At 41.4% G+C, this 17,372-nt stretch overlaps 1 protein-coding gene across 1 annotated transcript in view; it reads left to right on the forward strand.

Annotated features, from left to right (window-relative positions):
- LOC135540333 (neuron navigator 1-like) overlaps nucleotides 1–16,835 on the forward strand; it is a 159,882-nt gene extending 143,047 nt beyond the window's left edge. The window contains exons 21-33 of the mRNA XM_064966922.1: nucleotides 1,837–2,036; nucleotides 3,025–3,187; nucleotides 3,368–3,542; nucleotides 3,943–4,040; nucleotides 4,162–4,257; nucleotides 5,369–5,537; nucleotides 10,128–10,363; nucleotides 10,555–10,709; nucleotides 10,829–10,900; nucleotides 11,105–11,301; nucleotides 11,579–11,697; nucleotides 11,916–12,125; nucleotides 12,454–16,835. Of these exons, the coding sequence (XP_064822994.1) occupies nucleotides 1,837–2,036; nucleotides 3,025–3,187; nucleotides 3,368–3,542; nucleotides 3,943–4,040; nucleotides 4,162–4,257; nucleotides 5,369–5,537; nucleotides 10,128–10,363; nucleotides 10,555–10,709; nucleotides 10,829–10,900; nucleotides 11,105–11,301; nucleotides 11,579–11,697; nucleotides 11,916–12,125; nucleotides 12,454–12,543 (1,980 nt within the window). The 3' untranslated portion in view covers nucleotides 12,544–16,835. The remainder of the gene's footprint in view (nucleotides 1–1,836; nucleotides 2,037–3,024; nucleotides 3,188–3,367; nucleotides 3,543–3,942; nucleotides 4,041–4,161; nucleotides 4,258–5,368; nucleotides 5,538–10,127; nucleotides 10,364–10,554; nucleotides 10,710–10,828; nucleotides 10,901–11,104; nucleotides 11,302–11,578; nucleotides 11,698–11,915; nucleotides 12,126–12,453) is intronic.
- The last annotated feature ends 537 nt before the right edge of the window (nucleotides 16,836–17,372 follow it).

Here is a 17,372-nt window from a genome sequence, read left to right on the forward strand (position 1 = left end):
CTCCGTACACTAATGTGCCATTCTTGTTAAGATATTTTGAAGCTGTCTAATTTCTAATCTCATATTAAACCTAGCTAACTCCACTTCATTCACTGACTGTATGTTACATAAGCATACCATTTACGTTAAATATATGCCAGATAAATTATTCCTAAATCACAAGTAAATAAATCGTTAACAAATTGAATTCAGATGTTCTCAAGACCTGCAGTTAAATTCTGTTTGGTTCAGTGTCAGAGAATTCTGTTTGGTTCAGTGTCAGAGAAGTGATATAGAGATGTTTTCTGTCAGATGACAATATAAACTTTTCATGATTGATTTATTGTCACCCCAACCATTGTGTTGTTTTGTTTGGTGGTCGTCCTTGAATATCATTAAATAAGGAGCAAGGCTTTTATGATTATGTTGGGTTTGTTGACAGTAAAACCCTATATGAGGAATTCTCCACATTTCTTAAGTGTCTGTACTATCTGTAAAGTAAAAAATAAGTGTACTTTAGGATTCAACAATAAATAAAATCATTATTCTTGCAGCAACTCAAATCTGCACGGTCTGTGCAGCGCTCAAGGCTCATCAATGCAATTTCCAGCTGCTCTTCCCACCATTGGACAGTGCTCTTCTCCATTCTGTCCCCCTCATTTGACAGTGCTCGTCTCTATTCCTTGCCCCTCTTTGGACCATACTTACAAAGTCTAATGAGAATCTCTGTCTCATTACCGGGTGCTAATTTCTACAGTTTCCCTGCATACTAAGCTGTTAGGTTTTTTCCATGTTGTGTGTGCTGCAGCCCATGACTATTGTTGTTTCACTCTGCCAGATTAGCCTTGGGTTCTCACATTGTCCCGCTTCACCTCAGCAGGAACAACACCAGTATAGGGGTGGCGAGATTTGGGGATTTTGAAGACAATATTGTTTTCCAATATACAGTGCCTTGCGAAAGTATTCGGCCCCCATGAACTTTGCGACCTTTTGCCACATTTCAGGCTTCAAACATAAAGATATAAAACTGTATTTTTTTGTGAAGAATCAACAACAAGTGGGACACAATCATGAAGTGGAACGACATTTATTGGATATTTCAAACTTTTTTAACAAATCAAAAACTGAAAAATTGGGCGTGCAAAATTATTCAGCCCCTTGACAGACATAAATAGGACTGGTGGAGTTATGTCACACATGCAGCTAACACAGACATATGGAAATGTCTGCTCTACCCAAAATTACAACCAATTAATTGCAGCATTACCACAAAAATGGAAGAGGCAAGTAGAAGGGGAAAACAGTAAGGAACTTGTATGTCGGCCCTATATTAAAGAACATAAATGGTTAAAGAAAAGTGTGATAAATAAAAAGCATGTGCCAATTTCATTTCAGGACCAAAAAACTGACAGCTGTGCCATATACAGTGGTGCAAAAAAGTATTTAGTTAGCCACCAATTGGGTAAGTTCTCCCACTTAAAAAGATGAGAGAGGCCTGTAATTTTCATCATAGGTACACTTCAACTATGACAGACAAAATAAGAAAATAAATCCAGAAAATCACATTGTAGGATTTTTTATGAATCCTACATGCTAACCATGTATATGTGACACTCGCATTAACATCTGCTAACCATGTGTATGTGACAAATACATTTGATTTGATTTAGTGCACTATGCATGGAACAGGGTGCCATTTGAGACACATTAACAAGTGTGGGATGGTTACAGGGGTCAGACTGAGGAATTGTTCACTGTGGTTCTCTCTGGCTACTCTATCAGTCTTACACTTTAATTCTGTTCCAGAAGGGGATCCTCACTCTTTCTCTCTGTTATCTATGTACTCCTGTTGTACAGCTGAGGAGTTCCTTCAACAAGGCATTCAGTAAGAAGGGTTCAAAGCTCTCTGCTTCGTACGCTGACATTGAGGAGATCGCCACTCCAGATTCCTCTGCTCCCTCCTCTCCTAAGATCACCATCCACCACGGGGACAGGGATGGGGACGGGGACAACCCTCCCTCCGTGATGAGGTCCTCTGTCTCTGCATCCTCCTCTGGGTAAGGCCTCACACATCCTGATCCCCCTTGGTGCCCCTCTAGTCTGAACCATGTTTTGATTCCATAAAATACATATTTAAAACATTGAGGGGCAACAAATGGTATGTATGAATTGAATGTATCAGTATCTATCTCTGTTTCATTCATCAGTATCTATCTCTATATCATGTATTCGTATCTATCTCTATATCATGTATGTGTATCTATCTCTATTTCATGTATCAGTATCTATCTCTATTCCATGTATCAGTATCTATCTCTATTTCATGTATCAGTATCTATCTCTATTTCATGTATCAGTATCTATCTCTATTCCATGTATCAGTATCTATCTCTATTTCATGTATCAGTATCTATCTCTATTCCATGTATCAGTATCTATCTCTATTTCATGTATCAGTATCTATCTCTATTCCATGTATCAGTATCTATCTCTATTTCATGTATCAGTATCTATCTCTATTTCATGTATCAGTATCTATCTCTATTCCATGTATCAGTATCTATCTCTATTTCATGTATCAGTATCTATCTCTATTCCATGTATCAGTATCTATCTCTATTTCATGTATCAGTATCTATCTCTATTTCATGTATCAGTATCTATCTCTATTTCATGTATCAGTATCTATCTCTATTCCATGTATCAGAATCTATCTCTATTCCATGTATCAGAATCTATCTCTATTCCATGTATCAGAATCTATCTCTATTTCATGTATCAGTATCTATCGCTAATTTAATCTATCAGTATCTATCTCTATATCATGCATTAGTATCTATCACTAATTTAATCTATCAGTATCTATCTCTATATCATGCATTAGTATCTATCACTAATTTAATCTATCAGTATCTAGCTCTATTTTATTTATGTGTCTTATTTATCTCCATCAGTTTAATGGCATAGATTAGATATGTGCCACATCAGTTTCAATGGACATGATGCCTCTGTTCAGTATTTGCATCGTGTGTTTTTCTCCCTCAGGCTGTGTGAAGGAGACGAGGATCCCCCGGAGGATGAGAAGGTTGTGTCTACGCTGCGCTCGGCCCTCTGGGAGAAGGAGAGGAAACTGACGGACATCCGCCTGGAAGCCCTTAGCTCCGCCCACCAGCTGGAGCAACTGCAGGAGGCCATGAACAACATGCAGGTGTGTGTGTCTGCCTGTGTGTATTTGTGTTTTTGTGTTACCTAATGATGTCTACTGTAACGTAGACATGGTTTGACCCCTGAACCTGACCCCAATAGGGCCCTACAGGACTCCCCTCACTAAGTAGGTATCTGTATTAGTATCCCCCCTTAATCCTACACTGTGTGTCCCTGTCTGCAGATGACAGTGGAGAACCTGAAGGCAGAGAATGACCAGTTGAAGACAGGCGGTCCCTCAACCTCCACCTCCCAGTCCTCCAGCTTGGCATCACTGGGCACTGCCTCGCCACGTCAATCTGTTGCCATATCTCTGACCAAGACCTTAAGCATGAGCCTGGGAGAGGGCAGCTCCCCTGGTGAGGGCTGGCGTCAGTAACACAGTAACTAGAGGAACACAGGCATCACTGAACAAGTTTAAGACTGAATTACTTCCATGAATTAGCTTTAATTTTAAATATGAAACTACAGATAATTATCACAAAACATGTCAGCTAAATAACCCTCCTTAAAGCGTGTATATGAAACCTAACAGTTTTTACAAAACGACCCAACAACCACCCAGGAGTCTATTCACAACCAGTAGTGATCTCACATCACCTCATTTTAACTGTAAGAATCAACACAAGGACAATGTAGTTAAAGTAGTCATGGCAAGCACTCAATAGATTATTCCTTGACCTCTCTCTCTCTTTCTGTTTCCCCCTTTCTCTCTCTCCATTTCTTTCTTTATCTCTCTGCCTCCCTCTCTCTGAACAGACCTGTTCCAGACAGAAGCCGCCAGTCTCCCCTCTCACAGAGACGACCCACGTGTCAGAGTGGTGGTTCGTGTGGCCAACCTGCGCATCTTCAAAGATGTGAGCCTTTTTATTACAATTCGTGATGAATGTGCCAGACTTATTCAGTTCAGTACACCTCTATAATAAAAGTGATGGTTAACCTTTCAACCTAACAGTACTGTTGGTCCTTGTTCAACAGGAGGTGAAACAGCAGGACTTCTTCATCGGTACTGTGAGGGTTAACGGCAGAATGGACTGGCCTATGTTGGATTCGGCTGTCGGCCAGGCTTTTAAGGTGAGTCTCAACAGGCACCTCGACTGACAAAAACCCTGCTCTTCCTTCACAAGTGGATACATTGTTGCTGTAAATGTACCCTAAAAATGCCAAATGTTTAACCTTCAACAGTAATGCAAAGGTAGGGTGTGGGGTTCTGTGTAGGATCATAATGTCAACAAACAGTAAACACATAAATATGGGAGCACTTTTCTTCTCCATGTGGACATGGTTTTGGCAAGGGTCTGTACTTAACCTTCACATCTTACACTGTAAGTTCTCAGTCTGCTTTCCCCTCAGCCACTAATGTTCCCCTTCACCACTAATGTTCCCCTCCACCACTAATGTTCCCCTTCACCACTAATGTTCCCCTCCACCACTAATGTTCCCCTCCACCACTAATGTTCCCCTCCACCACTAATGTTCCCCTTCACCACTAATGTTCCCCTCCACCACTAATGTTCCCCTCCACCACTAATGTTCGCCTCAGCCACTAATGTTCCCCTCCACCACTAATGTTCCCCTCCACCACTAATGCTCCCTTCCACCACCAATGTTCCCCTCAGCCACTAATGTTCCCTTCCACCACTAATGTTCCCCTTCACCACTAATGTCCCCTTCACCACTAATGTTCCCCTCCACCACTAATGTTCCCCTCCACCACTAATGTTCCCCTTCACCACTAATGTTCCCCTCCACCACTAATGTTCCCCTCCACCACTAATGTTCCCCTAAACCACTAATGTTTTCCCCTTCACCATTAATGTTCCCTTTCACCACTAATGTTCCCCTCCACCACTAATGTTTTCCCCTCCACCACTAATGTTTTCCCCTTCACCACTAATGTTCCCCTTCACCACTAATGTTCCCCTCCACCACTAATGTTCCCCTCCACCACTAATGTTCCCCTTCACCACTAATGTTCCCCTTCACCACTAATGTTCCCCTCCACCACTAATGTTCCCCTCCACCACTAATGTTTTCCCCTCCACCACTAATGTTTTCCCCTTCACCACTAATGTTCCCCTTCACCACTAATGTTCCCCTCCACCACTAATGTTCCTCACCACCACAAATGTACCTCTCCTCTATTCTCGCTCTCTCTCCTCTTTCTCCTCTCACCTCCCCCTAGGTGTACATAGCCAAGGTGGACCCCACCTCCAGCCTGGGCCTGTCTACAGACTCTATCTACAGCTACAGTATGAACCACATCAGGAGGGTGCTGGGAGGAGAGTTGCCAGAGAGCCAACCCTCACACTGTGTATCCAAGGGGCCCAGCGGCGTCACTGTTACACTCAAAGGTAACCAGGATTATAATGGTACAATTATCAATAATGGCCTAATCCATTTTAATTCAATCACCATTGTAGAAGTGCTCAAAGTTGACCTATTTTGCATACCCAACAATACCATGAGACATCCAACGGTTGAGATTGATATAATTTAAAAGCTTACAAACAAGGTCAAACTATTTTATAATAGATTTTTATAAAATGTATCAGTTTTATACCACCGGAGGTTTTGGGGTTGTGCCCGACATCGGTTGTTCTTGAATACAGGGTGTGTGTCATGTTTTGACTGATATATGTAATCAAATATATGGTACAAATGGTACAACAACGATGGTTGGAGGTCGACAGACAATATTGACTTCAATGGGAATATCTGTTGTTTTAAATTGCACTGTCAATCCTCCATAGGGAACCTATTGAAATCATAGTAATATAGATAATAGAATCTAAATTACCATTTAAGTTGACATTCGATGCTGGGTGAACTGGCAGCCATTTTTGTGGTAATAATTATTTATGATAAGGGTTACATGGAGAATATTGGGCCTCCCTTTATCAAAATATACTTTACCTTCTCTGAACTCGTGAAAAAAAAATAAGTGACCCTACCCTCCCCCAAAATAATAATTAAAACATAAAGTGGACAGCAGAGAAAATCCTTACTCTCACCTCTTGGACAGACCAGACCCTTAGATATGCAGTTTTAGAAACTGTTCTTCGTCCTGTAAGCATTGCAGGAATTTTGATAGCGCACATGGCTGCGGGCCAGAAGGTTGTGGGTTCACAGACAACCGTGAGCAAGCGTAGGGGTGGAAAGATCTCCTTTATCGTTAAAGCATTGGATGAAATTAGCATCGTATTTGCAAGTCCGAGAAAAAATTGCCTTTAAACATTTCATACAATTCTACGTCATTTTACATAATAGCAGAACTTTTTTAATACCACACAAATGACTGAAATTACAGGCTAAGAATGGACAGAGAGATAGGCCTGTTTTCATCTTATCATAATTCTCCAGTGCTGGTACTTTCCAAAGTCAACCTTTCCACTCCAGACAGATTTTCACCGACGGTGAAAAATGTAAGCTTCAACTGCTGGCCGCTCTTCTTCTGTGGCTTAACCCGACGAGAGAAGATTACAAGTGTTTCCCTAAAAGCTGTCTGGGTTTAAGAATCTACTGTACTGTACAGAAAGTCAATAGCTTAATCAAATGATAGTGACAGAATTAGATTACTTCTCAAGCAAAGTAAATGTTTTCTGAATGTCAAAGATACAAAACAATGATACCACTTCTGTATCGGAGTCACATATTTCCCAGGTATTTTAAAGCTTGTTTCTAGCATAAATCACTGCGGACCAAAGCGTTGTCTTAGATCACCTTATATAATCAAATATGTTGAATTTACTTCAAAATCTTGAGCTAACAATGGGTAGTTCTGTGCTTTTTGCCATTTCTTTTATAAAAGGCAGGCCTATGGCATATCCAGTCATACCCCCTCAATTCAAGTCCTGTTTTGAACTTAGCAGCCCTTCACTGACACAGAGGTACAGTAGGCTATTTAAAGAGTTCATGGTGGGTGAGGAATTGACTAAGATAAAGCCTATAGCCTACTTTCATCTGTCAAACAGGTAGTCTACCTCTTATTTGTTCAATAGGCTCCTACATAAAGCCCTCTTGTTAAAGTCTAATTAAAATGAAGACGGTTTAAATGAATTATGGCTACTTGAATTTGCCTACTTTCAGCACCGTCAGTTGTCCGTTTCTGATTGATTGTGACGCGGCTGCTGCCTCAAATTTCAGCACCGCAATGTAAGTTAGTCGAATATGGCTTATTGTGAGGTCAATAACTGATATATACATCATGGGCAAGAAACATATTGTTTTTTATGTCACCTGTTAAATCAACGGTAAATCAGTGTAGATGAAGGTGAGGGGACAGGTTAAAGAAGAATTTTTAAGCTTTGAGAGAATTGAGACATGGATCGTGCATATGTACCATTCAGAGGGTGAATGGGCAAGACAACATTTTTAAGTGCATTTTAACGGGGTATGGTAGTAGATGCCAGGTGCACCGATTTCAGTGTGTCAAGAACGGCAACGCTGCTGAATTCTATTTCTATGATTGAAATTACTCCCACCCTGTATTCAAGAGCATGTTGTGTCTCAACCAATGATGGGCACAAGACAAAAACCTTAGATGATGTAAAATGTGAAACAAATGTTTTCAAGAAATTCTAAAGTAGTTTGACAACCCTGTGTCATTTAAATGATATCACACTCAACCATTCATCTGTTCCAGTGAAGATGTCTCATGGTATGGTAGGTATGTAAAATGGGTCAACTTTGAGCACCTTTATCTCCTGAAAGTTTTGGCATTCAGGATTCAGGTCCAGGTCTTTCTGACCGCTTCTTAGGCAAACATGTATGGACAGCACAGGAGGCTGCTGACAGGAGAACGGCTCATTATCATTTACATAACGGCGCAAATGGAATGGCATCAAACACCTGGAATCCATGTATTTAATGTATTTGATACCATTCCACTTATTCCGCACCAGTCATTAATACAAGCATGTTCTCCCTGACCTGCCACCGACCGATCTGCCACCGACCGACCTGCCACCGACCGATCTGCCACCGACCGACCTGCCACCGACCGACCTGCCACCGACCGACATGCCACTCACCTCCTGTGATGTAACGTTGTTTTTTTTATTGTATCAAAAGAGAGGCTGTCAAAAAGTGATTGACCTCAAATGGATTTACTCAATGTTTATATTTCTGGGAACAAAGCATTATTTATGCATTGGTAAGTAAGAAAAGGGTGCCCTTTATCACTCTTTATATTTAATGTGACAATCAAAATAATAGTTAGAAGGGTAAACTGCAATTTGCAGTTTGTTTCTGGTGAGGAACAATATCCCACTAAGGGAGAGGGTATTTGTTTATGTGCCATTAGCTGATTATCACAGTAGAAGTTATTTTTTTGTGTGTGTGTGTTTTCTTTGAGCAACGATTTTTTTTTGTGAACGGAAAATAAATAGCAGCTTGTACCTAGCCTGGCTTAGATCCATTTGGGGTCAGCAAACAGTCAACAGACTTATTGTTCACCCCACAGGTAATTTCAACACATGTTTTAGGTTCTGAGTCCGTCTATCTGGTCTAATGGACATTCACCTCCTCATCTCCGCTCTGTATTTTCTGTCCACTCTCTTCTGATCTCCTGTTATGTTTGGAAGTTTCCCATTCCACTTTCAAAGCCATTTGTTGCAGAAACCAGACAGTATCCACATCATTCCACATAGAACAATGACGAAAGGGATGTTTTCTTAAGATCCAGAATGATTTATGGCCAGGGTGCTCACACTATCCAGACATTTGGACTGCTTGTCATGTTTAATACTAACATGTCATGTTAAATATCAAGTGGGATGGATGTTTCGCTGTGAAGTGTCATAATTCATTTTGTCTACCTCGTTATCGCCTCAACTCTATCTCCCCCCTGTCTCTGACCCCTGGTACCCTTTAGCGTCGGGGTCTCGGCCTGGGCCAGGCTAGGACTGATTTGTGGTGTCTAGCTCTCCCTACCTCTCCCTTATCGCCATGTTCCAGATTAACTTATTATTGAAATAAGAGAATGTGTGGCTTCCCTCCATCCTCCAGGAGACCCAGAGGAAAACATAAGCTCAGACAGGCATTTGGCAATTAGATTTTCTTGGACCGATTAGTTTTCTTGGAGCACATTTTCCTAGAACAGTGGTGTACATAGATCCCTTCCACTATAATCTATATGTATCCAAGCCCATTAGTGATTTTAAACCAATGTAGAGGTGAAGGGGTAGGCAGTCTGTTCCTCCTGGCTAGGAAGGAATGCAGTAGGGATGGGTGGGCTAGAAGGAGGGATTCAGAGAAATATCCTGTTGCAGCTTGTGTGTCAAGCAGCTGAAGCATTTTGACCAGCTGGCCCAGGCCTCAGACACATGTACACACACACCACACACACATAATACCCTATACATGTGGGGTGGTATGTCACACTGTAGGATGGAGGAGAGGGAGAAGGAATGAGGGAGGAGAATGTATTAAGGTGGGGGAGAAGGCATGAGGGAGGAGAAGGAATGGAGGGGGAGAAGGAATGGAGGAGGAGGAGTCATGAGGGAGGAGGAGAAGGAGGAGCACAGTTATTTTCAGAACATTATTTCTGCACTCCTAGTTGTTTATGAAGGGTGACATGACGTGTGATGCGGTAAATCGTTGAGCAGAACATTTTCATTCACATGGATGGACTTCTTGTTTTAACTACAAACATTCAAACTCTGGTTTAGTGTATTCTCTCAATGTTAGGAGAAATGGCTTGATAGTGTTGGTGTTTCTCTTGAATTACGGTATGTCTCTGTGAGGTCTCTGTGAGCAGCTGAATGGAGGGCTGTTTGGAATGCTGTACACCCAACCAATCGTTGTACCTGTGTTGTCACACACTTTATTTGTTAGGATGCCAATGTCCATGTTTGTTCTATTTAATACTGTGTGTTTAAACTAAACAGACGGTAAATCTTTACTATGTTAAACTTTTGAAGTTTGACCTCTACGTCCTGCAGGTCTGAAGGAAAAGTGTGTGGACAGCCTGGTGTTTGAGACGCTCATCCCCAAGCCCATGAGCCAACACTACATCAGCCTGCTGCTGAAGCACCGCCGCCTCATCCTGTCTGGGCCCAGCGGCACCGGCAAGACCTACCTCACTTCCCACCTGGCAGAGTACCTGGTGGACCGCAGCGGCCGAGACCTCACCGATGGCATCGTGGTCACCTTCAACATGCACCGCCAGTCATGCAAGGTGGGGACAGGAACAGGGTCATTATGAACTAATCGTTTAGGCTATCACTAATCATAAGATGTGTTATTGCTGGGCTGGCACAAAAGCCTGTACACCTTACAGCTCAAGAATATTAGAAAACAGTCAACTGTCATTGGGTTTGTGATTTAACACCATAGAATGATTTATTTCACACCCATAACTCTCAACAGGATCTCCAACTCTACCTGTCCAACCTGGCCAATCAGATCGATCGGGAAACCAGCACAGCTGAAATCCCATTGGTGGTTATCCTGGATGATATACATGATGCCACTTCCATCAGTGAGCTTGTCAATGGGGCCCTCACCTGCAAATACCATAAATGGTGAGCGGACTAACACACTGAACAGAAGCTGAAATGGAACCTTTTATCAAACATCTATAGCAACATTTATGGTACATTTATGTTTCTAGTCTGATCTGTGATGATTCTGTCTATTTCAGTCCTTACATCATTGGAACTACCAACCAGCCAGTGAAGATGACCCCGAACCACGGCCTGCACCTCAGCTTCAGGTAATTGAACAGACAAATCATGTTTTGTTATTGTTTTGCCCGAGTCTTAAAACGCGTCATTGAAGGCTATATCCCTGCCATGAATCTATTCTTTGATAGTTATTTAAATTGGGATATTGGACGTCTAATATGTAAGTACATTAAATAATGTGCCTTAGGATACGTACCGCATGACCTGACCTTTGACCCTCCCCTGACCCCCAGGATGGTGACCTTCTCCAATAACGTGGAGCCAGCCAATGGCTTCCTGGTGCGTTACCTGCATAGGAAGTTGATGGAGGCGGAGGACGAGAGGAGCCTGGCCAACGAGGACCTCCTCAGGGTGCTGGACTGGGTACCCAAGCTGTGGTACCACCTGCACACCTTCCTGGAGAAACACAGCACCTCTGACTTCCTCATCGGTAGGAACACAATTTGTTTTACGGGAGAAATAATACAGGAATATAAAGGTAGGTCACACTTAATTTGGATAGTCCTCTATGGATGGTCTACTGGTCTAAATCTACATGTTATCCAAATCAAGTGATGCCTAAAGTTAGTTAGATATTGGAGATCTGTCTATAGTCTGTGGTCACAGACTGTGTTTGAATGGATGTGGTCATTGAAAGATATCTTTAATATGATTTATTATCTTTTATTTCCTCTCTCTCTCTCTCTCTCCTCTCTCCGTCTCTCTAGGCCCGTGCTTCTTCCTGTCCTGTCCTGTGACCGTGGAGGAGTTCCGCTCCTGGTTCATTGACCTGTGGAACCTCTCCATTATCCCCTACCTGCAAGAAGGAGCCAAGGATGGCATTAAGGTCAGACAGGTTTTACTATCCTGGTAGATCAATTATAGCCTGGTCCCAGATCTGTGCTGTATTGCCAATTCCTATTGTCATTGCCACGTCAAACATTTAGCATAATGGCACAACCAGATCTGGGACCAGGCAAGATGAATTACAAGTTTGTCCTGAAAAAAAGTGGATAAGACAGTGGTTGGGTCAGTGTATGACGGTGTTGTGGCTTTGTGCCACAGGTGCATGGTCAGAAGGCAGTGTGGGAGGACCCAGTGGAGTGGGTGAGGGGCACCCTACCCTGGCCCTCAGCCCAACAGGACCAGGCCAAGCTGTTCCACCTGCCTCCCCCCAGCATGACCTCTGGAGGCCCCGGCCAGCCCAGCGAGGCCTCAGCCAGGCCTCTTAATAAGGAAACCCCACCCAGCTCCATGGACACCCTGGACCCTCTGGTGAGATACTCTGGGGGTTAGGCGACTGTGGTCATGGAGCTACCACAGTGTGTGCAAGATTTGGTTGTAGTCCAGCAACGATACACTTGAGGCGCATTATTAGTTGAGTCTGGTGAATACAGCACATGCAGGGCTGGAACAAAACCCTAAAACACACTGTGGGGCGCCTGTTTCCCTGCTGTAAGGCCTTCTCTGGCCTTGTCTGTGTCGCAATTCTATTACTGTATGTGCTTGGAAGGTATCTTTATCACCATACTGAACGTAGTGTAGCGTTAAGTTGAAATGATTAATCTTTCCTGACCCTTCTCTCCTCTGTCTTTTGATTCAGATGGCGATGTTGTTGAAGTTGCAAGAGGCAGCCAACTACATTGAATCTCCAGACAGAGAAACAATGGACCCCAGCCTCCCTACACTTTGAACATCAACTTCATCTGTAGACTCAAAACCTAGCACTTCAAATAGCCCTACTTCTTTCCCCTATGTGAACTTCAGTGTATAAAATTCAGGAACAAAAACTTTCCAATATAGTTTTCTGCTAATTTTCTAACTTATCTTGAACCTTAGCAAAAAACAATCATACTCCATATGGTTGATTGATTGAGAAGCCGTTTTGTTATGTTGTTTTGAAACTTTATTCAATCATGCCAAGTCATTCCAAAAGACATTATAGCGATGTTTAGATTTTCTATTTCTGTCGATTTTTCTTGAACTAGAGGTTATATTCACAGTGTAAAGTGTCTTTCTCTTTACAGAAGACGTATCTCTATCACTTCTGCCCTCAATAGAAACAGGTGCTAATTATCTAGACAATAAGTATTACTCTTTAGAAATTCATCCTCATCTCTCATTGGTCGAAGCAGGTGATTCTTCCAACAGCACATTTAAAAGACAAAAAAAAAACACATTCTTGCTTATCTGCTTTTGCTCAACAACAGCAACATGGCCTGCAATGTGTCTGTAAAATCAAGTCAGTTTGAAACCTGTTTTTGGCTTATTAGAAAGAGTATGACGGCATGTTGTTGGCATGTCAGGTTGTGTAGTGTCCTGGTCTTGAATACATATCTATCTATCACTCTTTGAAGGCCAAATCTTAGACATATGCAACTGTTATACATAACCAGGTGAACTGTTTTGACTCTGTGCTCTAACAAACTGAATGCCTTAATTAATACATCTATTCCTGATGGTCACCTCGAGATGGACAGCAGTATTCAATCGTGGTGCTTTGCTTTCATCACCATCGCCTCAGAGCAGAGTAGTGCGAGGACATTCACTTGTCCCTCCCTCACATGGTTCTGGGGTCACATGGTTCCGGGGTGATTGTAAATGTCATCTAACTATATTTGACAGATAACTATGTTGCAGGTAGGGTAGATGGTGATGATCAGGGTTTCTTTGTCAAGTGAGAAAATATAGGGTTGAACAGAGCAGAACACAGACACACGATTATTTCCTATGGTTAATATCTTTCATTATTATTCACGGCAAAATCTGTGCAAAATTACAAACGCTGTCATACTCATTACTAAAACAGGGGGGAAAAAACAGTACATACTAATCTCAGCTTCTGTGGTACTAGTTCATTGGTTTGTTGCAGGCAGCATACATTATATTTATTTTACTGAACATATATTTCAAATCTAACTACCTGTTTTGAAGAAATAAGGCCATGACAGTACTACTTTCATATAAATCAGGTATTACTAAGAAAGTTATTTTGTATGAATAATGCTTGAGCAACTGCTATTTGCTTATAGCTTAGATATTTCTCAACTTCTATTTTTAAGATGGTGAGGTATCATCTAATATATTCCACGCAATTATCCAATATATATATAGTTCCTGTTCTCAATTCTTTATGTAGATTTTGATTTCAGTTTTATCTACACTAGTTGCATGGTGCAAATATCTTATATGCTGAACCAAATATTTTACTGTAATCTTGCATATTGACTGTCTGGTTAGGGGTCAGAGCATAAAAGTGCTTAAAAGAATGAACATGTAGATATTTTCCTCAATATGTTGGCCATGTAACATTGCAGATCATTTAGGTGCTTTTGAATGTAGACGTTTTACAAAGCTACTCTCTAATTCCTTGCAAAAACATGTTTTTAGACCTACACCAAGATGGGTGAGTGAACGGGTGAGTTCTCTGTTGCACCCCACAAACCATTGTAATCAGACACAGGTTAACAATCTTATATCTATTGTAGCTGCCAATGGTGCTGTCCACTTTTTGACTGGTAATATTGCTTTGCTCATCTTCGGTTTAGTTAATGACAATTCAGACACAGCATAAAATGGATGAAAAATCTATTTGCTCGTCAGCAATGATCAAGGGCCGTTTCCCAGTTCAGAGTCATACATATAGGAAGATAAACGTATGAAAATAAGATCTAAAAAAATGAAATTGTAAAGTAGCGTGGGTTACATGAGTGTTTTCAATAGATCCATCTGGCCGTACTGACTGATGCTGAAACAATGTAGGAGAATGACTCTGTTTTGGTCTCTTCACAGTAATAATGTATCATCTCTTGATCATAAGTCACCTGTATATAAACTGTGAAATGAATGTTCAATTACTTTCTTTGTACAATAGTTATCACAACAGAAAGAAATGTTGCAAACTATTAAAGGTCTTTATTAAGCAAAGTGGAACTAAACCACCATGATTATGTTAAAAAACTTGTGCTTTTTTGTTGTTTTGCTTTTGCATCAAACTGTTAATCAAATCAATGACATCAAACTATTAAGTCCAAAGTCCATCTGATGACATCAAACTGTTAATAAGTTAAAGGCAAACTGATGACATCATACTATTAATGAGCCCAAAGTCCATCTGATGACATCAAACTATTATTGAGCCCAAAGTCCATCTGATGACATCAAACTATTAATGAACCCAAAGTCCATCTGATGACATCAAACTATTAATGAGTCCAAAGTCAATCTGATGACATCAAACTATTAATTAATGAGTCCAAAGTCCATCTGATGACATCAAACTATTAATTAATGAGTCCAAAGTCCATTTGATGACATCAAACTGTTAATGAGTCCAAAGTCAATCTGACGACATCAAACTATTAATGAGTCCAAAGTCAATCTGATGACATCAAACTATTAATGAGTCCAAAGTCCATCTGACGACATCAAACTATTAATGAGTCCAAAGTCCATCTGACGACATCAAACTATTAATTAATGAGTCCAAAGTCCATCTGATGACATCAAACTATTAATTAATGAGTCCAAAGTCCATTTGATGACATCAAACTATTAATGAGTCCAAAGTCCATTTGATGACATCAAACTGTTAATGAGTCCAAAGTCCATCTGACGACATCAAACTATTAATTAATGAGTCCAAAGTCCATCTGATGACATCAAACTATTAATTAATGAGTCCAAAGTCCATTTGATGACATCAAACTATTAATGAGTCCAAAGTCCATCTGATGACATCAAACTATTAATGAGTCCAAAGTCCATCTGACGACATCAAACTATTAATGAACCCAAAGTCCATCTGATGACATCAAACTATTAATGAGTCCAAAGTCAATCTGATGACATCAAACTATTAATTAATGAGTCCAAAGTCCATCTGATGACATCAAACTATTAATGAGTCCAAAGTCAATCTGATGACATCAAACTATTAATGAACCCAAAGTCCATTTGATGTCATCAAACTGTTAATTAATGAGTCCAAAGTCCATCTGACGACATCAAACTGTTAATGACTTGAAGTAAATGGCTTTTGATTCTCTGTGTGGTCACATTATTGCAGGCTTGCGTTTTTTGTTATGAATCTTGCTCTGGTGGCAGCTCTGCAGAGTGGTTACTAGCTAGCACAGCCACAAAGTCATTAACTCTAATGTTTAACCTAACCTCTAACATTAACCACACTACTAACTTCCTAATGTCCTAACCCTAACCTTAATAAATTAAATTCAAAAGGTATTTTTTATTTTACATTAATTTGTATGATGTAGCCAATTTTGACTATGCAGCTGGCCCATCTAGTGGAAGTCTCTCAGTTCTGGCACAAAGACAAGACCCAATAAATGTCAACCTGACACATTTTTACAAATTGAAAGAATTCTGTGATGAATCATATGTGGGGAAAATGCCCCTTTGGTCTATCCATTTTACAATGACACCATGAGACCCATCTGGACCTTCTATAATCTAAATAATTAGCCTCATTAACTTAAACAAAACTATCATGTAGGCTCCCAATCTGCCATTGTACAAACACTGCATTGTTTTACTATTCAGAAGAGTATGAAAGTATAGTACAGTATATCCTGTATCTATGTATGCAGGTAAGCAGATGCCGTTCTGTTAATTCTTCATCTCACTGACTGGTCGTTGTGGCTGTTGCTCTGTAGTGGCTGTTGCTCTGTAGTGGATGTTGCTCTGTAGTGGCTGTTGCTCTGTAGTGGCTGTTGCTCTGTAGTGGCTGTTGCTCTGTAGTGGCTGTTGCTCTGTAGTGGCTGTTGCTCTGTAGTGGCTGTTGCTCTGTAGTGGCTGTTGCTCTGTAGTGACTGTTGCTCTGTAGTGGCTGTTGCTCTGTAGTGGCTGTTGCTCTGTAGTGGCTGTTGCTCTGTAGTGGATGTTGCTCTGTAGTGGATGTTGCTCTGTAGTGGATGTTGCTCTGTAGTGGCTGTTGCTCTGTAGTGGATGTTGCTCTGTAGTGGCTGTTGCTCTGTAGTGGCTGTTGCTCTGTAGTGGCTGTTGCTCTGTAGTGGATGTTGCTCTGTAGTGGCTGTTGCTCTGTAGTGGCTGTTGCTCTGTAGTGGCTGTTGCTCTGTAGTGGATGTGCTGTGTAGTGGCTGTTGCTCTGTAGTGGCTGTTGCTCTGTAGTGGCTGTTGCTCTGTAGTGGCTGTTGCTCTGTAGTGGCTGTTGCTCTGTAGTGGATGTGCTGTGTAGTGGCTGTTGCTGTGTAGTGGCTGTTGCTCTGTAGTGGATGTGCTGTGTAGTGGCTGTTGCTCTGTAGTGGCTGTTGCTCTGTAGTGGATGTGCTGTGTAGTGGCTGTTGCTCTGTAGTGGCTGTTGCTCTGTAGTGGATGTGCTGTGTAGTGGCTGTTGCTCTGTAGTGGCTGTTGCTCTGTAGTGGATGATGCTCTGTAGTGGCTGTTGCTCTGTAGTGGATGTTGCTCTGTAGTGGCTGTTGCTCTGTAGTGGCTGTTGCTCTGTAGTGGATGTGCTGTGTGTTTGATAACAATCTTGTGTATCAG

Source organism: Oncorhynchus masou, chromosome 5 (genome assembly GCF_036934945.1).
Source record: "Oncorhynchus masou masou isolate Uvic2021 chromosome 5, UVic_Omas_1.1, whole genome shotgun sequence".
NCBI lineage: Eukaryota > Metazoa > Chordata > Actinopteri > Salmoniformes > Salmonidae > Oncorhynchus > Oncorhynchus masou.